General features: G+C 45.0%; 1 protein-coding gene across 1 annotated transcript in view; it reads left to right on the top strand.

Annotated features, from left to right (window-relative positions):
• ADAMTS5 (ADAM metallopeptidase with thrombospondin type 1 motif 5) overlaps positions 1 to 23,834 on the top strand; it is a 143,907-nt gene that overhangs the window by 34,786 nt on the left and 85,287 nt on the right. The window contains exon 2 of the mRNA XM_068270594.1: positions 7,181 to 7,313. Within this exon, the coding sequence (XP_068126695.1) occupies positions 7,181 to 7,313 (133 nt within the window). The remainder of the gene's footprint in view (positions 1 to 7,180; positions 7,314 to 23,834) is intronic.

Below are 23,834 nucleotides of genomic sequence, written 5' to 3'. Positions count from 1 at the left end.
GGAAGGCCCTTTATCCCGTAGAGCATTCCCAGGCCTCTCCCCACCCCCTTGTAAATTTCTTTGACCAGCTTGGCCGAATACATCTTTGGTCCTCCTAGGACAGTGTGAGCCCAAACTCGTTGAAACTTGCATGCACGAGCCCGAGCTTGTGCCGTTGTTGTATGGAGCCACTCTTCCCGTACTTAAAAACCTAAACACTTCCGAAGCCTTACGAAGAGTCCAGAAGTGGCATATTTGAATGGTAGTCCAAGTGTATGGAGAGAAGACCAGAAAGGCTCTTCGTCACTCCATGGACCTGTCCTGATACTACAGATGAGACTGGACATCCTTGTTTGTGTCTTCATCCCTCCATGGTTCTTTCCTGATACTACAGATGAGGCTGAACATCCTTGCTTGTGTCTTCAACCTTCCATGGACCTGTGCTGATACCACGGATGAGGCAACACATTCTTGCTTGTGTCTTCATCTCTCCATGGACCTGTGCTTATACCACGCATGAGGCTGAACACCCTTGCTTGTGTCTTCATCCCTCCATATACCTTTTCTGATACTACAGATGAGGCTGAACACCCTTGCTTGTGTCTTCATTCCTCCATGGACCTGAATTAATACTATAGATGAGACTGATTATCCTTGCTTCTGTCTTCAACCTTCCATGGACCTGTACTGATACCACAGAGGAGGCTGAACATCTTTGATGTTTCTTCATCCCTCCGTGGACCTGTACGGATATTACAGACTAGGCTGAACATCCTTGCTTGTGTCTTCATCCCTCCATGGACCTGTCCTGATACTACAGATGAGGCTGAACGTCATATTGTGAACATCAACATCAACACCAGGCTAATATTCATAGACTGCCTTGCAGAATAAACTTTCTATGTACGATAACATTGTCTTAAATTTGGATCGAGTTTAATGGTCCTGAATCACTGAAGTCATGTTTGGATACTGTTACATGTAGTTGGCTTTGGAAGACTCGGTGGTAAAATAAGCTAGTGAGTCAGCGGTTCTTGGATGATGTATAGCAGGACCAAGCTTGGGTAAGTAATAATACCAAAATACGATTCAGAAAGTTCAGTCTTGGGTTGACAATATGTTAAAACAATACCGCAGGGGTTGCACTGGGATGAAGCAGAATTGATCTAGCTGGGTGGCTCGGCCACAGAAAGCAGCTTGCTGAAGAAGAGAGTTCACAGAAAACCACTGATGACAACACGTATTTAGGTGGTGGTGGGTAAAATCACATGACTGATTTGTCCCTAAATGACCACTACTAGTAATTTCTTATGATCTCAGCTGCCTAAAGAAGCTGCTTAAAGAGGAACTAAACTCAGAACATCCTCTCTGCTCTAAACGATTAGCCACGGCATGATAACCCTTATGGAAAAAAATGTCTTCATCACAACTTATGGAAATCCTTAAAAAAAAAAAACCTCACAAAAAAACCATTAAGTTTTATTTGTTTTCACTTTTGCAGAAGGGATTGAAATTTTTGTGTGTTTTTTTTCTCTGTGTTTAAGCCGGCAACAAAGGGGAAATTCGGGTGCCAGACAGCCCCTAGTAATTTTTGCTTTTTTGCTATTTTTTTCTATAAATTTTTTGCATCACCAAAGTAGGGGTGGCTTAGATTTAGGCACCACCAGGGGGGGGGGAGGGGTTAGATTTAGGCACCACCGGGAGGGGTCTTAAGGTTAAGCGTCACCAAAAGTACTTTCCTGGCTCCAGCGCAGGAGCAGTAGCACCTCTCCGATGGGCTCCGGCGGAAATAGCCAGGCCTGATGCGGCCGCTCTACTATGCAGGCACAAGTTGCCTGCGCAGTAGGGCAGATCCGTTCGGGTTCAGCTATTTCCCATGGAGCTCATCGGAAAGCCGTTGCTGCGCCTGCGCTGGGTAAGGTCAGCATTTGTTTTAGCCAAAAAGTACCTTTTTTTGCCATGAGTAAAAAAAAGCTCTGACTTCCTCTTATGACTGGATGCATAAGGAAGTCCTATATAGTATTTCATTTTGAGATGATTTTATTATAAGAAATACAAAATCTTCATTCTCTCAACAGTGCAAGGGTCAGGTGATCATAAATTTGCAATCAGGAGGAAAACACAGGATGATACATCTTGCCTGATCCTCCAACACTACCTCGTTTTTATGATGATAGGATAGGGGGAGGAGTCTGGACAGCAACCTGAAGACCTGGTCTGTCCAGTAAAATTGCACTGTCATCTCCCCGGGGGGTACTTACACCTCTAGATCTTAATGAGGTTTCCCCCTTCCTCTGGTGTAGCCCCAATCGAATGCTGGCACCCCGACAATCCGTCGACAAGCTTGTCAGTGAATGCGCGCAGGTGGGGTAGTGCCTGCAGCACACAGCGATATTTACCTTTCCCTCTCGGGCGAGACACCTGCACAGTAGAGCAGATCCAGCCTTTGATCCGTGCAGCACAGGAGGAAGGGGGAAGCCTTATTAGGCTCCCCAGGGGCTCTTTTATGTCCTTACAGGTTCTCTTTCTATGTTTGTATAAAAAATGTACAGATGTGAAATGCCGAAAGCATTGTCTATGGCGGTATTAATTCAAATCAGCATCCTATTGTGTTTAAAGTAAACATACCTCATGTGCCTTCGCAACTGTAGTTCAAATAATTTTCTCCTCTTGTTAAAGTGAACAATTTTTAGCACCCAGGACATCTCAGTAGCACATTCAAAATGCATGTCAATAATGTGTATCATTACTAAAAAAAAGTTCATTTGTTTACCTCTCCTTTTTACATTTACAAGTTTAGAAGAGCCTTTTTACCCTACTTCCCAGGCCTGCTCGACCACAGAAATTTCAGTCAGAAACGGACTGATGTAATTATTTTACTGCTCGCATTAGCAAAGAGCAAACAAAACCTTTCATCATCGGAAGGTGGGGGGAAGGAGGATACATAGGACATTGTGCTTCAAAGAGTTTAGAGAAAGTACAGATGCTCTTTATACCTTCCCCTGGATAAATAATGGGCAGCTAGAAAGGGAGGAAGCAGCTCCTATAGCTATTAGAAATCAGACACTTGGTTCCCATTAAAGAGACACTGAAGCGAAAAAAATTTGATATAATGAATTGGTTGTAGTATGGATAATTACTAGAACATTAGTAGCAAAGAAAATATTCTCATATCTTTATTTTCAGTTATATAGTTGTTTTTTTATAACATTGCATTATTCTCTAATATTTGCTGTTTACACACTACACTCTGCATTCCAGATGATTTACAGAGCAGGCAAGTGAACTTTTGAACTGTCCTCTGCAGAGAAAAATAAAATACAATGACTGACAGTTGAGATAACAAGCTTCAGGAGACAGATCTCTCTGCCACTTTGAAAGTTGTGGAGCTTAGTGGCTCTTTTGTATAGATAACAACTGGAGTTTCTTAACTCTTCCTGTACTGGAAACAATATTAGACTCATGTCTCTGCTCCTAATGTTTTATTTCTTAGCTGTACTACACACACAAATCATTATATCATCATTTATTTTTCGTTTCAGTGTCTCTTTAACTCCTGGTCACAGAGAGTGTTTAAATCTTTTAAATAACTTCTAAAGTAAAAAGGAAAAGGTATACATAACAAATGTTATTCCTATTTAGTGCCTAACCCAATGGCCGTCATGGGATTCACCTTTAAATATTGTCCGTAGTGTAACTTTGCTCTTTGCAGGCCTGCTTTCTTTGTTTGACATTTTTTCTACATTGGAAATGAAAACAATAGATGTTTATTTTTCCCCTTATGACAATGTGTGTATTCGGTTCTCCTGTGGTCACGCACCTTTAAATGCATTTCCTTATTTAATTGGCCAGCAGTTACCGTCTGTGGTGGTTTCCAATGAAGCTCATGAGCTGGAACTGAGCTAAAGGAAGCCCTAACCACAAACATTACTATTTCTTTCTCAAATGTCCATCAATCCCGCCAGCGACTGAGAACGTTTGTCTGCTTATAATGAAAGCTTCACCCAACCTCACCTTTCTGGCTCGCTCACTCTTTCCTGCTCGCCCTCCAAATTAGAAAAGTTAGCTGAGATTTGTAGTGAAGAAATCAAAGAACTCGTGGCCTAGATTGATCAGGAGGGAGTCCAAAAGGCTCAGCTCGGAAATATTCTGAAGGACTGATATAGAAATGAAAACATCTTCTAAAGTTCCATCCCAAATGTACATCAGGTCATTACTGACTGTTGGTGCTGGAAGGAATGTGTTCCACACCCACTCGATAATTACTGCCAACATATAGAGTTTGGACGACATTGAGCTAAGATATTTATATACATATATATCGAGAGAGGTGAAAACCTTTAAAGTGTACCTGTAGTGGAAAAAAGTGTCCCTAGGGTATACTTACCTCGGAAAGGGGAAGCCTCCTAAAGAGGCTTCCCTCATCCTCCTCCGTGGCCTCGTTCCAACTCTGGGACCCCCCAAAAAAGAGCTTGTGGATGCTTGTCCATAGCTCAAGCAGGTGCACTAGCACTTTAGTTACCCCAACACCCCCCCCCCCCCCCCCCCTCTATGCTACTGCGCAGCCGCCTTCCCTCAAGGTAAGTTCCCCCTAGGGGCTCTTTTATACTTCAGGATCTCTTTAAAGGACTACTGTAGGGGGGTAGGAGGAAAAAGATTTAAACTTACCTGGGGCTTCCATCGGTCCCCTGCAGACGTCCTGTGCATGCACAGCCACTCACCGATGCTCCAGTTCCCGCCACCGGTTTACTTATGGAATTTGTGACTTTATCTGTACTGCCTGCGCAGTACACTCCTGGTGACATCAGCGAGGCCGCGCAGGTGCAGTGGGTTTGTGACTTTAAAGTTGCAAATTCCAGAAGTGAACTGTTGGCGGGAACTGGAGCATGGGTGAGTGGCTGCGCGGCACAGGATGTTTCTGGGAGACCGTTAGAAGCCCCAGGTAAGTTCAACTCTTTTTTCTCCTAGCCCCCTAAAGTAGTCCTTTAAGTGTGCCTGAATTTGCCCCATGCTTGTTTCAGGTGGGTGATTCAGACACTACTGATGCATGAAAGATCAGCAGGACTGCCAGGCAATTAGTATTGTTTAAAAGGAAATAAACATGGAAATCTCCATATCCCTCTCAGGTTAGTTGTCCATTAATAAACTAAAAATCGTCACAACTGGCCACTAATCGATGCACTGCCTATTAGTTTTCAGCTATCTGTGAATAGCACCTTCTTAAAATACATGAAATATATATAGGTGCCCATTAACCTCCTTGGCGGTAATGACGCCTGGAGGGCACCGCTTAGGCCCTGCTGGGCTGATTTTGACATTTTTTTTAAACACGCAACAAGCACTTTGCTTGCTACGTGTTTACATTGATCGTCGCGTTATAGCCCCCCCTCCGCCCCCCCGAGACCCCTTGCGCAGCCTGGCCAATCAGTGCCAGGCAGCGCTGAGGGGTGGATCGGGACTCCTGATGACGTCATGACGTAGATGACGTCATCATGATCATCGCCATGGCGATGGGGGAAGCCCTAAAAGACGGGATTTCCTTATGAGAAGACGCGCCGGCGGCGATCGGAAGGGTGGGAGGGACGCCGCAGGGAGGGGGGAATCATGTAGCTAGCGCTAGGCTAGGCTAGCTACATGATTTAAAAAAACATATGTATAGTGCTGCGCCGCCACCCTGGCGCATTTAATAGAATAACAGAACAATTTTTTCTTCAGATTCGATCTTTAGATTAAATTTGAAAGATTGGAAGGCAATTATCAATTGTTCCCATTAAGGCTGGTTTCACAGTGGGACGTTACAGGTGCACGTTAGAGCAGCCTGTAATGCAGCCCACCGCACAGCAATGAAAAATCAATGGGCTGTTCACAGTGCCCACGTTGCGTTACACAGTAACGCTGCGCCATAAGTCAACGTACTGCATGCAGTACTTTGTAAGCGGCAGAGCCGCGTTAGACTGCTTGCACATGCTCAGTAACATTGGGGAGGAGCGGAGAGCGGCCAGGCACATGGCTAATTAATATTCACTGCACTCAGTGACATGCAGTGTTTACTTCCTGGAGCGGCCGCTCTGTGCGGCAATTGGCCGGCGGGACCACGTGATGCCGCATGCGTCCAAGAATATGCATCACTGCATCACAGACGCCAGAGTGAGCTGCACAACGCGGCTCACTCTGATGTCCAGATCCAGCACCACCAGGCGTTGTGTTAGGGGCACGTTATGCGACCATAACGTCCCCTAAAACGCAACGTCCTGGTGTGAAAACAGCCTTACGGAACAATATAAGAACGTTTTACATTCCAATTCGATCATAAAATCCAACTTTCAGGTCGCTATTTTTTCCTTTCTCAATCGACCAAGGATTAGTTTTGCATCGATTTCAGCCACATAAGGCGCAGTTTTCTATACAATTTGATCATAAAAACCACGTCAAAAAATCGAATCTGAAGGAAAAATTGTACCGTTAACGGGCATCTTATGATTGATGATTTGGTAAGGACTGTGTCTTCTTTTTCTTTTTATCTTAAAGAGGAACTCCAGTGAACATTTTACTGCTGGCAAGTGATGTAGCTGCTGCATGGTTTTTGGCAGTTGGAAACAGCTATTTCCCACAAAAGTTTGAACTTTCTTGTGGGAGGGGTTACTTGTGGGAGGGGTTTCACCACAATATCAGTCATACAGCGCCCCCGATGGTCTGTTTGTGAAAAGGAATAGATTTCTCATGTAAAAGGGGGTATCAGCTACTGATTGGGATAAAGTTTAATTTTTGGTCAGAGTTTCTCTTTAAGGAAAAATATGTGATAAATACGTGATTCTCATAAGTAAGCTACTACTTGTAAAATATGCCAACAATGTAAAGATTTAGCAAACAGTAAATTCTAAACCATTACAGCACATCTATAAATAAAAACAGACGTCTCAGAGTTGTGTCTGAAAGGAGCCGACCGCAGGGTTGACTTGGCGTCACTTTTCAAAGCCCTCCGTTCAGAACAACAAGGAAACCTAAACTTTGCTTGGCAAGGAAGTGCTTCCCCGCAGACAGGTGATGTGTGTAATCCCAGGCGCTCTTGCCAGCCTGGCATGGGACAGCTAGCGGGTTCCTCTGTGCAAGTGGCTGACTAGCATGTCGTAATTCCTTGTCCGTGTAACACAGCATCTGCCTGACTTCATTCTCCTCTCTCTCTCTCTCTTCTCCTGGCCAGGACTTATGTGGGCACCATTCATGCGATACCCTGGGAATGGCAGACGTGGGGACCATATGCTCGCCGGAGCGCAGCTGTGCGGTAATTGAAGATGACGGCCTCCACGCAGCTTTCACCGTCGCTCACGAAATTGGTATGTAGAGCTGTTTCTGTTCTCCGGCCAAATCAAACACTTTAAACAGCTGCATTCGTAACCCAAATACCCCTCAATGAAATGCAGGCCTCCGGGTCTCTCTTTTAGCGGGGGGATTAACCTATACACCTGAGGTTATTTACAACACAATTTAGTGTCATCGGCTACAGGCACACTAGGCCTTTGCTGCACATGGGGGAAACTAATAGGATTGCTTTCTTTTTTTTAATGGGCGGCTTGTAGATTTAAGAGGTCAATGAATGTGGATTACATAATTTTACAAAATGAGTTGGCTTAAAGGAATGATTTAAATTATGTTAAAAAATTGGTTCATTTTGAAGAGAGGGTAAAAGGTTTTGAACCATTATGTTTTGCTGTTTAAGTCCTCATCTGGGAGGCTTTTCCCTCACTTCCTGCCAAGACAGGAAATGGTGTATATTTCTTTAAAAGGATCATGTTCATTACAGAAGTGCCTGAAAGTGTCACTTAAAGAGGAACTCCAGTGAAAATAATGTAATAAAAAAGTGCTTCATTTTTTACAATACTTATGTATCAATGATTTAGTCAGTGTTTGCCCATTGTAAAATCTTTTCTCTCCCTGATTTACATTCTGACATTTTTCACATGGTGACATTTTTACTGCTGGCAGGTGATGTAGCTGCTGCTTGCATTTTTGGCAGTTGGAAACAGCTATTTCCCACAATGCAACAAGGTTCACAGACAGGAAACTGCCAGGACCATGGTCCTCAGAGTTTCTTGTGGGAGGGGTTTCACCACAATATCAGCCATACAGAGCCCCCTGATGATCCGTTTGTGAAAAGGAATAGATTTCTCATGGGAAAGGGGGTATCAGCTACTGATTGGGATAAAGTTAAATTCTTGGTCACGGTTTCTCTTTAAGCCTAAAATTAAACCAGTTTAACTTACCCAGGGCTTCTCGCAGCCCCGCAGTCATCCTGTGCCCACTCTCCTTCTATGACCCTTCAGCAAGCAATGGTGAACCTCAGAATGCTGGTCAGTCAGAGGCTACTGTGGCCCCCGAGCCGCACACACCCTGATCATGCATGCACAGTAGCATGGGGACGCAGCGAGGAGGCACGTGGCTGGCCAGCTTTCAGGGGGTCGCCACGGCTGAACGGAGGGTCTCGGAAGCGGCTACTGCGCCAAAAATGGGCGTGTCCAAGACCGTGGTGGAAAAATGCACGTGTCCGTGACATGGTGTGGGCGGAGTGAACTGTAATGTAGCTCTGAGGCAGTGGGCCTGAGTTTCCTCCCAAAACACAAAGTGACCCTAAAGGTTATTAGGCAACGCTCCCCAAACATAAGAAAGCAGTGTTCCAACAAAGATTTAGTGAAATGTGAGATTTGCATCATGGATGTCAATCCACGACATGACTATGTACTCTGTAAAGTGCTGCAGAAGATGCAAGTGCTACATAAATACATAATAATAATATGGTAGTACATTAGACTATGACTATGGTGGGAACTGAAACCATATATCAAGTGTTTAGGCCTTCGCAAACTCACAAATTCTGACCTAAATTCAGGTTTGCAAACCCGTACGACCCCTGCCAAACTGCCATCTCTATTCCTCACTGCATGGTGAGAGTGCTGTTCACCAAACCAGCATGTCACCCACAAGCCCGGTTCTAGCTACAGTGGAGCCCCGGGGTAAAAGTGACTTGCCCCCCCCCCCAGCATAGCCCATCCTCCACAGTAAATTCAACACCCCGAGCCCATCCCGGTCACACAGTATCATTAGGTGTCCATCATGTGTCCCCGATCATGGGTCACCATTATTCCCCTTCCCTTTTTCTTCCATAGCAGAGTCCTATCTAATTTAGGCATGGCACAGGAGGCAGCACTATGCTCTATGCTATGCTTCTTCTGTTCCTTATTCCCTGCAGGCATTAATAGGGTCACCATAGTTGGAGAGGAGGGGATGAGACAACATTGGGGCCTCCTACAGGCTCTGGGGCAATTGCCCCCTTTGCCTCTATAAAGCGCCAGCCTTGGTCACCCATTGGATGTAGAGTGTCAATATAACAGCCAGGAGAAACTGCTTTTTTAACCACTTAAGGACCTCGGGCTTAAACCTCCCTAGTGACCATTTTTCACTAATTAGGCCACTGCAGCTTTAAGGGCTTGATGCAGGGCCGTACAAGTCAGCACACAAGTGATCCCCCCCCACCCCCTGCCCCTCCTTATCTGTCCACCAACAGAGCTATCTGTTGGTGGATATGAGGACCGCTCCTAGGATATTTTTCTATTTTTGTAAATATTTATTTTTATTTTTTATAAATAAATATTACTATTTATTTGTATATTTTTTTCCCTAGCCAGCCTATGACATCGATCGGCTGTCATAGGCTTTAGCACGGCTCATGGCTCGGTGTCACATGGCTGTCCCCGTATACAGCACTGCCGTAGATCGCAGCGCTGTATTATGTAAATAGCCGTCTAACAGTCTCCTAGCGGTGATCATCGCTGGAAAACTGATGACGGAGCAGAGCTCCGTTATTCAAGCGGATCTCCTGCAAAACACCCCGACAGGACCTTACGCTGATTGGAGTTAGGTGGTTCTGGGGCTGCCGCCACGGCCACGCCCCTCAGCATGACGTGGTCGGCTAGTGGTTAAGAAAGTCAAGATGGCTACCTCCATAATGCTTTGATGCAAGGCAGGATGGGACACCCTCGCACACATGATGGTGGCCAACTGGCCATACATGGTACAATTTTTTCATCCAATCTTTCCCTTTCTATGTAATATAAGGGAACTGCCTAAATTATCCTTTCAGTATATTCACTTAATGTACCCTTATACTACATAGAAATGGTAAGATTGAATGAAAAAATTGTACCATGTATGGCCACCATTAGTCTCCATGTGAGGGCTACATCTATCAATTAACATGCAAACAATCATTTTATCTCTGTGTTATCTTTAACAATTTGTTTTACTGAACTTTTAACACGTATAAAAAATGTTACTTTTCAAAGCAATCCTCCTTTTTTTACCCAGAGAAAAAAAAATATTTAGAAAAAAAGAAAATATTATTCTGTGTTTTTGGCAGGAAAAAAAAACAACACAATGGAAGCTGACTTTGAAAACTGCCAACTTGAGAACTACTTACAAGCATCTGCCAAATCAAAATAAAGTCTGCGTTTCGAAGTCTTGGTTCAGTAGTTCAAACCACTTTAAATAGCAGGATAATAATGTTTTGTGAGGTTCTTACTTTTTTTCTTTTTAAAAGCTGATTAGACATTTCTCTTCTAAGTTGCCTGAAACTAATTAGACGGTTGAACGTCAGTGTAACGCTAATGGCGGCGACCGCTGCGGCTGTGTACGGAACTGGCCCGGGAGGGTAACTGTCAGACATCTGTCATTAGAGAATCTTTTACGATGACTAAGTGGTGCGATTAAAGAGTTAGTCTCTCCAAAAACAGGGATTTTTTTTCGGTGCTTATTTATTTGACACATTTATGTAGTGTTGACGTATTTCCATAGCGCTGTACGGAGAACATTGAGTAGTCTGTATGACTGAGTGTTCCTCCAAGGGATCGTCATCTTCTGTCCCCACTACTCTCTAGGTCAGTTTTTAGGTAAAGACTAAGAGTATGAGTTTGGGGCCAGAACATACGGAGGCAACTAACTTAAACATGGAGAACATACAAACACCATGCAAATTGTGTCCTTGGCAGGAGTTGGACTGAGGGCACTGGAGTGGCAAGGGTAGAAATATAACTTTTAAAGTATGTTGCGCAGTGCAAGCTGATCGTTTTAAACTGTCCTTTCAGTTCGCATTGAGGCGTGACAGTGGCCCCTGTGACCCCAGCCATTGCAGGGAAGGGGGCCATGGGAGCGAAGGGGGCCCGCTCCTGTTAACAAATGCATAGTTGAATGCAGACCAGCAGAGGGTTATACATCATATGCTCCTGGCAGCGTGACAGGTCCTGCTCACTCCTCTTCTATGTAGTCAAGCGCCTAGCACCCAATCGCCATGTAGCTCACGGTGCCTGTGACATGACAGGAGCCGCATGGTGATTGCTTGCACAGTGCGGAACTACACAGAGAAGAGGGGAGTGAAGAAGACCTTACATTGAAATCTGTCTGCGGTGAGCAAGCAGTAGAACCCTCTGTCGTCAGATTTGATCAGAGAAGAATCCATCTGAGGGTCCATCTGGTGGCAGATAGAGATGTACGGCCACCTTAAAAGTGTCTGCACAGTTATTTTTATCTGGAACAATCTGGACTCGATCCCTCAGTTGGGAGTTCGGGGTCGAGTCCTGCACTGTAGGCTAGTGAAGCATTCTGTTGCTATGGACGGGAGGAGGGCTTATGGCATTGCACATTGGTTAGACGGCACAGAGCAGGTGGGGAGTAGTAGGAGAACAATAGGCTCAGCCAAGATGATCAAGATATCTCAACAGTACATTAGGACTTGCCCTACTCATGTCTCTCAGCAGAGGCGGCGCCTAGATTGAAATCCATCTGGCATGTGTACAAGGCTTTACTCCCACATCTTGTCCTTTATTTGAGCCATCCAGAAGGTCTTCTCATTCACTTTTCAGAAAAAAGCTTAGTTTTTTTACATCTCGTAACAACAGTCCATTCACACAACCAACGACTGTTTCAGGGCCATAGCGGGTCCCCTTTGTGGAGGTATCAGAATAAAATCCCGAGAGGTCCTCTTGAGAAGGTATCAGAAAAGAATGGTACCATTCTGTTCTTATACCTTGACAAAGAGTAACAGCCGTGGCCCCGAAACGGTCATTGGTTATGTAAATTGACTGTTGTCACAAGATGGGAATTAACAAAGCTTTATTCGGCAAAAGTGAGTGTGAGGGCCTTCTAGATTGTTTGGCTTGCTATTACTACAGCCCAGCACCTCGCGACTCTAACTCTGAACTTGTCCCTTATTTAGGTAATAGCCCTTGAGAGATTAACCAAACAGGCCACCAGTGGAAGTCTAGAACAAGATGCTGTTTCTGTAACTAGATGTTTAGACTATGACTTTAGTTGTGGAGACTTCTCAGGGCTCCATTTGGAAAAGCACGGACGGCATGTCCCCATCTGTATTTTGCCTTCCGCTGTGTCCCCGTAACACCCTGTTAATGTTATTCATTCACAGACCTGCATGCCTAGTCAGCTGTATTAGTTCATAAAGTCATGAAGACAGACCGGGATAGTAAGGGATGAACAATTTGTTGCGCTCGCTGTTTGTGTGAGGAGGTTGATCTTGGCAGCTTTCCATCAGTACACATGGAAGAGAATAACTTTCTCACCACAATCACAACATTTCCTAGCTTCAGTAACAATAGCACGTACGTAAAACCAGACATTAAACTGTCATAGACGAGGGTGTCAGCGGAGAGGCATTGAGGGGCTCTGAGGAATCTCCACACTCAGCACAAAAGGGACACACAGTCTGACTTTCCCTGAACTTCCCCCGTCCATTCCTTCCCCATCCTTCCTGCTGAGGCTGCTGGCCTCTGATACGCACTGACTGACATAACCTAAGTCAATGAGATCCTGGCAGTCGGCCAGCGGCCCAGCTCCTGAATAGCAGGGGATAATCTGCCACGACTGGGAAGTCCGTGAGCGGCCCTGGCCAGAGATAACAGCGGAAAGGGACTGGTTACAGCAGCGGGAGATCCCAGGGAGTTGTTTCATTCCTATTGTAGAGCATGGGGTCCCGAGTATTAGTATCTGCAGCGTGTTCCTCAGCCTGTCCTGCCAAAGGCCAGATATCTGGCACAGCATGGCTCTTACAACGTGCAGCTTAACAGCCAAGCATTTCTGAGCTTGGAACTGTGACCTTAGATGGTATCTGTGAATTAAAGGACAAGAGGACAAGGGGCTAACACCACAACGAACGCTGGCATAGCTGGGGAGCCGCAAGCCCTGGTGCCAATTATACACTGGGCCGCTCCAGTACTGTTTATGTGGCAAGCACAAGATTCCAAATGACCAATTTCTGCTTTCCAAAGAAAGCCGCCGTGTAAGCAATGTGTTTGCAAGAGGGGGGGGGGGGAAATTGTCATGTTATTATTTACCATTAATCAAAGCATAAATAGAGCTAACAATTACTGCCATGGCACCACTGTGGCAGAGTGATAGTCTTCAGTGAGTCCCTGGTCCAGAAACTCCAGTGTAGTCACATCCTCTGCATCCCTTACTGTGTTTACACTGCACAACAGAGAGCTTACTATATCTAGAGCAGTGGTCCTCAAACTAAGGTCCACGGGCCGAATGCGGCCCCCTAGGCTTTTTCACTGGCTCCCAAACACAAAATGTATAACTTATAGATAAGCCCCACTGCACCTTTAAATATTGGCGGCCCGCATATAGAATAGCAGTGCTGGCACCACCCATCCACCTACTGTAGAAGACAACAAGCAGTAATTTGCTGGCTCACAATCCAATTCTGCATCAGGTGACATTGCTGTCCAGTTGGACCTGGCAGAGCTGGGACAAGGTCCTTCAGCACCTAAGGCCAAGACACCAAAGTGTGCCCCTCCATCACTCCCACCCCAGCCATCACACACTGATTGCTATTAGACTAAGAGGCGCCCCAGGGCCCCCAACCTCCCCAATACCTTAATCTCTAGTTATCTGACTTGCAGTCACTGCCATGTATCCCCTTTTCCTATTTCTTTCCGCTTCAAACACAATTGTGAATGACAACTGAATGAATTGTGCGCCCCCTCCTACACTGCGCCCAGAGGCTGGAGCCTCTCCAGCCTCTGCCTCGACCCGGCCCTGGGACCTGGGTATGCTTCACTGTCTGGTGCACAAAGACGTTCTTCAGCAGATGAATGGCTGCTGCTGGGAGGTCTCCTCCGGGCATTATTGGGGGGAATCAATACCTAGATTCAATGTAATGTTTTTTTAACATCATTTTATGTATGTTCCGGCCCTCCCAGCAGTCTGAAGTATGTTGACTCAGCCCTTGACCGAAAAAGTTTGGGGACCCCTGATCTAGAGTATTATTAAAAAAAGTAGTACAAAAACATACCTCAGAGTCCCAACTTTTTGAGATAAGAAAGTGGGACATTAAGCCATGCCCCTGACACTCCCCTAGTCAAGCCTACCATAAAGTTTTCATAAGAAAAATGTGTTTTATAATTCAAACCACACTGGTTCTTTCTATCCTGGATTATTTTTCTTTATATTAACATTCGAAAATAAGAAATATATCAATGTAAAGTATAGGACTAGAGTTTAGAGTCAATGAAACACATTTTTCCGTAGAAAAACACATACATTTACACAGATCTGTACATGAGTCCGGAAAGAGGGACAAATGAGGAAGTAGGAGGGACAGAGGGACAGGGTTCCCAAAGAAGTACCAGGGCCGAGGCAGAGGCAAGAGAGGCTCCATCCTCAGGGCGCAGTGTAGGAGGGGGGTGCACAACTCACTCAGCTATCATTCCCCTATTGTGTTTGAAGCAGAAGAGAAATAAGAAAAGGGGATACATGGCAGTGACTGCAAGCCAGATAACTAGAGATTAAGGTGTGTGGGGGGTTGAGGGCCCTGGGGCGCCTCTTATTCTAATAGCAATCAGTGTGTGACAGCTGGGGTGGGAGGGATGGAGGGGCGCACTTTGGTGTCTCAGCCTTGGGTGCTGGAGGACCTTGTCCCAGCTCTGAGAGGTACAGTCCCCTTCAAATGAGGGACAGTTGGGGGCTATGCAAAAAACATGCCTCACTGGAACTCTGCTACTGCATGAGCTAAGGACTGGTTCCTGTGGGATTCCCCTGAGCTCTGAACTTCTCCACTCTCAGTGTCACCATTACTTGCTTCTCTAGACATAACAGCACACAAGTTACATTACTGGAAGTCTATGCATTGTACACAGCTTTTCCAAATTCCCCTCTGGGGAAACCCATGCCAAACATCATTATCTATGGCCTATAGCATGACCTAACTGGAGCACAGCAAAGATTCAGTCCACATGTTTCATAGTCAAATATAAATAAATAGTAATGTGCCGGTTCAAAGTAAATACATAAATACTACCAGGACACTGCTCTGTTACAGTCATAATGTGTGAAAAGAAAAGCCCCAGGACAACACCAAAAAGTCCAGTCTCCAAAACAGTACTCAGCAATGTGCCTTGCACCTGGCATATCGCCATTCAACAAAAGCGGAATATAATTCTGCATTTCAACTTTGCTCTAAAACATTATTTACAGCATATATTATATGCAACCAGCATTTTTTTTTTACTAGACCAGCATTGGAAGGGTTACACACAGAGCTTTAAAGTTCCGTGGAGAGAAATGCAGACGCATCCGAAGTTTAGATAGATACATTTAAGTAAACACAATGTAACAAGTGACTCTCTCTCTCTGTGTCCGGGAGCTCCTGCATAGTCAGAGTGTGTGTCACATTCCACACTTGTTACATTGTGTTTACTTAAATGTATCTATCTAACCTTCGGATGCGTCTGCATTTCTCTCCACGGAACTTTAAAGCTCTGTGTGTAACCCTTCCAATGCTGGTCATGATGTAATTCCACGGCTGCTGGCCCCCTAATGTTTTTTGCCCCTCCATGCAGTTGTCATGCTGTCTGCCCTGCTGACGTACTTCGTACTTTCGCATTTGGCATCACAGTGACTATAGCACGTAGGGCGTTTGTGTGATGTCACACATGCGTCCCACGTGTTTGAGCGTCAGCAACCACGTGGGGGCACAAATGAAGTATGAGGACGGTGACAGCGCAAATAGTGTGAAGTAAAGTATAACGACATTGTTCAACGGGAGGGACATAAATCATTAGGGGGACAAAGACCAAGGCTGCGTAAGGTTTATTCCCACAAGAATGCTGAAATCAATCAGGAATGGGCCTGCGGTTTATTCAATCAGAGAGAGAGATCTGTCGATTTTGGTAGATCAGCCGCCGAAATCGCTAGATATATGGGTACCTTAAGAGCACTATTTGTACAGAGTTTATATCTTGTTCTCGTGTTTCTGGAGGTTTCCTCCCACATCCCAAAAACATAACAGTAAACTAATTAATCCCCACCACGCAAACACACACACACACCTGAATTGGCATTAGACTTTGGTAGGGACATATGACTACGGCAGGAATGACAGTGTAAGGGGCTATTAATGACATTACGGTAATTATTCACTCTACTTCATGGATGTCGAACTGCATGGAAGTGCCGAGGTCCTCACACATTTCTTTGGCACATTTCAAAATAATTGATGGGACTGAATCAGATAAGGTTTGGTCCATAAAGTAGATCACATATCTCCTTTTCTCAGTCCATACTGTACACTGGCATGAATATGGCCCTTGAGGACTTGAGTTCAACACCTATGCTGTAGAGCAGTGGTCCTCAAACTAAGGCCCGCAGGTGAAATGTGGCCCCCTGAAGATTTTTTTACTGCCCCCCACCCCCACACACACACACACAAAATGTATTACTTTTAGATGCGGTCAGCTACATCTTTAAATATTGGTGGTCTGCATATAGAATAGCAGTGCTGGCACCACCCATCCACATGGAAGCCAGAAAGCAGACATTTGCTGGTTTCCAATCAAATTCCACATCAGGTGACACTGCTGTCTAATTGGACTGCAGGTTGTCACCTGTGTATGCTTCACTGTCTGGTGCACGAAGACTTCTACATCATTTTATGTATACTCCGCCCCCCCCTGCAGTCTGACGTATGTTGACCCGGCCCTTGACCCAAAACGTTTGGGGACTCCTGCTGTAGAGGCACTCAAATTTCCTTTCCTTGCTGACGAATTTAATGAAGCTATATGGTGGCACCCACATTTTCCCTGCTGGCGGGTGCCCACATTTTCTGCTTCCTGTCTGTATAGCACTCGTACCAACAATTATTAAAGCAGCAGGGTCAGCCATACTATGCCAGGAAAAAAACACACACCTTAGTAGATGACTACTTGTTCTACTTACATAATACAGTAGATGTATTGTACTTTCCACTTTTTGATTTCAGTGAATTTTATATAGAAAATAAAGAAAATTCTGTTCCTGGCATTTTCCATTTTGGTTCCCTCTGACTGAAGCCAATACTGATGTCATTTCCTCCTTTACTCTTTTTTTTCTAGAATCTGCTCTAACCAGCTTGCTTTGTAATCATGTGAGCACAGCAAGATCAGATTTCACCGTCAAGTTACACTGAACTGCCCTCAGCCAATCAGTGAGGAGCAGGGATGTGGTATTGGTAATGACAAGCTTCCTTGTACCAAATAGAGCCAGGCTAACTGAGATTAGATGTATTACAGCAGAAACATGTCTGAATAGATTGGAATGCTTGCACTGCAGAGTGAGGTTCCAGGCCGCATAATGAACTGTGCAGTGGGTAAATGGAATTTGATTTTGTGGCTGACAATCCCTCTTGTAAGAGTGACAGTATGTAAGCTTGTGTACACAGTTTTAGAGGTAAACTGATCGAGGCATTGCCCTGAAGGTTTATATTCAGATGGTATTTGCAGAGGACTAGGGGTCAGGAAGCTTTGGATCCTCTCGTGATAAAGTGGTTTTCAGGTTACAACTGTAAGACTTGGTGAAAATGACTTCTAATAATAGCAGGCTGCTGGATTTCAGCCTAGATACATGGAAAGCTCCGCTGTCCCGCTTCTATGATTGGAATTACGTTTGAACTGTTACCAGACAACCAGCGCTACCTTAGTTACAGAAGGCAGAGTCAGGCTGCTCGTTCACCATAACCAATTGGCCGGCCTGCCTGTCTTTCTCTGTAGATGGAACAGACGGGAGTTTGTAACAAAAAGAAGAAAAGATACCCTCACTGCTCATAGGTTGGTTAAAATTTTTAATAAAATTAGGCTATGTTTTACGGGATCACCTTTATTCTCCAATGATTTTAGCTGTAGACCAGGCTTTCTCAACCAGGGTTCCCTGGAACCCCAGGGTTCCTTGAGGACTCTGCAGGGGTTCCTTGGCATTTTACCCCATCGTGGGGGAAGTGTAATAGAGCACACTATAATAGGTGGTACTGTAACACGAATCACTACATTGGGGGGGTCAGGAGACAGTATAATGAGTGGCAGTGTAATAGAAGATAGTGAAATTAACAGCCTAACCTACTTAAAGACCATGCCTCCTAAAAAAATAAATGTAGGGGTTCCTCGAGACCAAAAAATTGTTTGCAGGGGTTCCTTGAGATCCAAAAGTTATTTACAGGGTTCCTCCAAGGTAAAAAGGTTGAGAAAGGCTGCTGTAGACAGTTGTAAAGCAAACCCGCAAGTTTTAATGCAAAAAAAAAAAAAAAAAATGTCAGATACAGCAAAGTCCCCATTAATCGGAACTCAGGCAACCGCAAGTCTCAACCAACCCGCCGTGGACTAAAATAACTTCCGGTCGCCGCACATCAGCGCGAATGCCTGCACTGTTACCCGTGCGTCAAATTCAAGACTTCTGGCGCATGGCATCGCATTGCGCTAGGTAAGAAATGCCCCATAGACTTACATTGGTTTAACTTTACCCTGTGGCAAAACGGTAATGCACCACGCCAGTGTGAAAGAGGCCTGAGAGTTATCTAAAAATACAAGTAAGACCGATAGCAGCATTATGCCACTTATAGGTAAAAGCTATAACATATTCATCAACCTGTTTAGGAAGGTTTGTACCTATACACAACACACATTGTGCCGGTGCTCCAACCAAATCACGTAACCTACATTCCCATCATTTTTCTGTCTGTCGAATTGTCCTACATCGTTGAAATAACATACATTACACTGACCTACCTGTCTGCTACTCTTACACTACCCTTTTCTTGTCTAACACCACCACCCTCCTAGTGCCTAGCTGTCACTCCCTCCTATTGCCTAACACTAATACCCCCCAATGCCTAACACTAACCCCCTCCTAATGCCTAAGACTAACCTACCGCTTCTTGTGCCTTTAACTAATCTTCGCCCTTCTAGTGCCTAACACACACTTCCCCATCCTAATGTCTAACACTAACCTCCCCTTCCTAATGCCTAACACTAACCTACCACTTCTTGTGCCTAACACTACTCTTTTCCCTTCTATTGCCTAACACTAACATCCCCCTCCTAATGTCTAACACTAATCCCCTCCTAATGCCTAACACTAACCTACCGCTTCTTGTGCCTAACACTACTCTTTTCCCTTCTATTGCCTAACACTAACATCCCCCTCCTAATGTCTAACACTAATCCCCTCCTAATGCCTAACACTAACCTACCGCTTCTTGTGCCTAACACTACTCTTTTCCCTTCTATTGCCTAGCACTAACATCCCCCTCCTAATGTCTAACACTAATCCCCTCCTAATGCCTAACACTAACCTACCGCTTCTTGTGCCTTACACTAATCTTCCCCCTTCTAGTGTCTAACACTAACCTCCCCCTCCTAATGTCTAACACTAACGTAACCTCTTTGCTTGTAATATGCTTCGCCGCGTAGCCTAGTACGTTGGGGAAATGGTCAAGGCCACTGCGGTGTAAATCAATACGTAGGAAAGCTTAATGTACGTCTGGAATCTCCTCCTCACCCTTCTGACAGATAAAAGGTTCTCACCAAGAATTAAAAATAATGTTGTTATAAGTCCATTATCCAGTCTGACAGACCTTTTCTGCTTTGATTGCCATTAAATAGATTACTTAGCATCGTGCGGCAGCCTCTTACATCTGAAGTATATATAACGCCAAGCTCTTCATATGTCAGCTTGACGCTCAGATCAAGGAGAAATTCATGCGTGACGATTTGTAAAAAAAAGATTCGCTCGGAGGATCAGTTACAAGCCGTCTCGAATTTCACCTGTAATAAATATGAATCAGAGCCTGCGTATCTTCATAAGATCTTAAAAGATGACAACACGATGCTTTCAAGCGGCGGGCCAGAATGGGCGCCCCTTCACCCTTCTCGTGTAATAGCCCGGATTTTACATTTCTATAGAGATTACGGAGGAAACTCGAGATGGATTTGATTGCAGCCTGCAAGACGCAGGAAGCTTTTAGGCCTGAATCTTAAATTTCATATTCCATTTGCGCTACCCACCTGTATGTATTCATTACAGCGCTTTTTACTTAGTGATGTCGGTGCTCAGCATTGCATTTTACTGCAGGTTTGCTGAAGCACGGTATTGGCAGAATAAATCAACTACATCACCCAGATGTTATACCTAATGTTATATTCGTAACCCAACACATAATGCAGACAAAGGTCATTCCACCCGTGACCTCAAACATGATCTTATGATTCTGTTATACTCAGTACAAACTGGGAAGGTCCTTGTTTTTCCAGGTTACGATAAGCAAAAACAAGAGTTGTTTTTCTTCTTTCCGAAGTGTGGAACTGGCCGTACTTGAAGGTAGTCCTCTTCTTCTGGAAGTTTTGGTACCCCACAAAAGGTGGAGAGGAGTTAAGAGGTGAGACAACTCATGAGGTGATGTGCACATTTCGCAGAAAGAAGAAATCTACCTTATTTTTCAGACTATAAGACGCTCCTGACCATAAGATGCACCTAGCTTTAGAGGACAAAAACCAGGGGAAAAAATATATATACTAAACCTGGTGCATCCATGGTGAAGGGGCATCTTGTGGATTATGTCCCCTTTTTACCTCATGCCCCCTTGTATCTCTTGTGTCTCCCTGTGTCTTCCTCTGTCCCCCTTGTTTCCTCCTGAGTCTGCCTCTGTCCTCCTTGTATCCTACTCTAAGCCCCTTTGTGCCCCCCTTGTGTCCTCCTCTATGCCCCTTTGTGTCCCCCTGTGTCCTCTGTATGTCCCCCTGTGTCGTCCTCTGCAAAAAGTGAGTCTTATAGTCATAAAAATACAGTAATTGAAAAGAGACATCAACATGGCAATTTATGCAAACTGAACAGTTGCCGCAGGGCCCCCAGCCACGTTTTCATGTTATAACTTCCACAGGTTTTTGAGGCATTACAACCCAATAGATCTCCATCTATTGGAGATTTGACCTATTTACTTGCTAGGCCTCTGAGGAAGTGTTCTTGAGCCACTAAATGCAAATCACTTACAGATTTTATTGGATATACCCTCATTGGACACGACAGGTGGGATTTATAAAAAAATTCACTAAAGCAAGTGGTACCAGCGCTTAGCCCCGAAACTAGGCGTCCCATAGCACCAATGATATGCTGCACGTGGCATGTAAGAGTAATTTGGGGCTCCAGCAATCATTGGACCCTGAATTACATGTCCCTCCAAGTTGCAATGACTCGGAGGGGGAATAATATTTAACACCACCAGGGAGTTTAGTGGCAGCAGGGAGAGCCATCATTCTCTTCCCGTGCCCAACTCACCCGCGGCGTATATACGTGATCTTCCAATCCTAGTTTACGCCTTCTTCCCATCATGGCTAGACTATTGCAATGCCTTTTATGCAGGCCTTCCAAATAAAGACCTACACTGCTTGCTCCTTTGGAGCCAGAACGTTTTGTCATGCTGCTCCTACCCTTTGGAATGCCTTGCCAAACCTAATCAAGACAACTTCAACCATGGACATGTTTAAATCAAAACTGAAGAGCCACCTGTTTAGTCTGGCATTTATGATCACATAACTTTTTCCCCTGTACACATCACTGTGTGCTGAGCTGAGACAAACTTTTACCAATGTTTTTTTTTGTTGTTGTTAGGGGCGGGTAGGCGGTTAGCTTTAGGGGTACAGTACATAGCGGAGGGTTGTCGTTAATGGTTAGGGAAGGTGATAGTAGAATATAGGTAACAGTATTACCTGGCGGCTGGCGCACCAGATTTCCTGACACCTTTTTGTATGTATACATTTATTATTGCCTACAGTATATAGTTATCCTATCTGCCCTTATAACGAAAGGCAGGTAGCAAACTGTAACTGCTTGTGCAATAATGACAATCACTTTATAGTAATAAGATGAGGCAGGAAAGAAAATATATACATATCTGGGGCTTCCTCCAGCCCCCTCCAGGTTTATCACTCACTCACCATCCTCCTCCCCCTCCTGGGTCTTCTGCATTTGGCCCTGCAAAGTCCTCCGGTCCGGGGCCAACAGTGCGTGTGGAGCCCAGCCGCGGATGTGCTCCCATCACCGGGAGCCTTGTACGCCTGTGAACTGTGCCTGCGCCGACTGGTCCCAACTGGAAGATTTTCCAGGGCCAGTTGCACCGGGCAGCAGAGGAGGACAGCGAGGGAGTGATAAGTCTGGAGGGGGCTGGAGGAAGCCAGGTATGTATATATATTTTTTTAATTCCCATCTCAGGTACACTTTAAAGAGAAACCGTTACCAAGAATTGAACTTCACCCCAATCAGTAGCTGATACCCCCTTTAACATGAGAAATCTATTCCTTTTCTCAACCGAATCATCATGGGGCTCTGTATGGCTGATTTTGTGGTGAAACCCCTCCCACAGTGTGATATCAGCTCCTCACAGCACTGAGGTCCTGACATCACACTGTGGGAGCCTTGTTGCATAGTGAGAAATGACAGCTATTTCCAACTGCCAAAAATGCAGGCAGCATCTCCTTCCAGTGACATCACCTGCCAGAAGTAAAAATTTCACAATGTGATAACAGTAGAATACTGTACCGTGTATAAAGCTGTCTTGTAAGCATACAGGATTCAGTCTGACGAACGCCCAAGGGCCGAAAGCTTACTCTTTTATATATACTTTTAAGTTAGCCAATAAATGGTATTATCCTGATTCAAAACTTCTTACCATGCGATGTCAGAATGTAAATCTGAGTAAAGATTTTACAATGAGCAAACACTGACTAAATCATTTATACATAATTATTGTAAAAATTAAGCACTCTTATATTACGTTATATTCACTGGAGTTCCTCTTAAAGTGAACCTCCAGACTAAAAATCTACTCAGCAGCAGGGATGCTCAAATTCGGCTTCGGGAGATATCCGGATTTTTGCTATCCGGATATCTCCCAGTAATGCTGTGCGGGCTGGGCGTGGGGGTCAAGCTTACCTCTCTGACGTCTTCTTCGGTCGTCCCTCGGCGCCTCCCACGATGCGCTCCATGCGCGTCACGTGATTACAAACACTTCCTCCTTCAACCCGGAAGGAGGAAGTGTTTGTAATCAGGTGACCGCCGCTTGGAGCGCATCGTGGGAGGCGCCAAGGGACGACCGAAGAAGACGTCAGAGAGGTAAGTTTGACACCCCCCCCCCGCCCAGCCCGCACAGCATTACTGGGAGATATCCGGATAGCAAAAATCCGGATATCTCCCAAAGCCGAATTTGAGCATCCCTACTCAGCAGCACTGAAAAGGTTTGGTGTTTCTTTAACAGTTTCACAGCATAATAACTTTGTTTTTCTTATCCAAGCCTCATTTTTGGCTGCACAGAAGCTAAGCTTTGCCCCTTCAAAGAAAACTGCCCGGGCATTTTTACCTTGATACTGTGCAAAGCATGATGGGATTTCTGATGTTGTCGTTCTCGTTCCTAGCAACTGGGAGGGGTGATCAGGACATAGGACAGTTGGAACTGTGTCTCATGCTCCCTGTCACCTCCTTTCAACCAAAAAAAGATG

Source organism: Hyperolius riggenbachi, chromosome 2 (assembly GCF_040937935.1).
Source record: "Hyperolius riggenbachi isolate aHypRig1 chromosome 2, aHypRig1.pri, whole genome shotgun sequence".
Taxonomy (NCBI): Eukaryota; Metazoa; Chordata; class Amphibia; order Anura; family Hyperoliidae; genus Hyperolius; species Hyperolius riggenbachi.
Note: the sequence above shows the minus strand (reverse complement) of the source record. Positions and strands in the feature narration are given on the sequence as shown.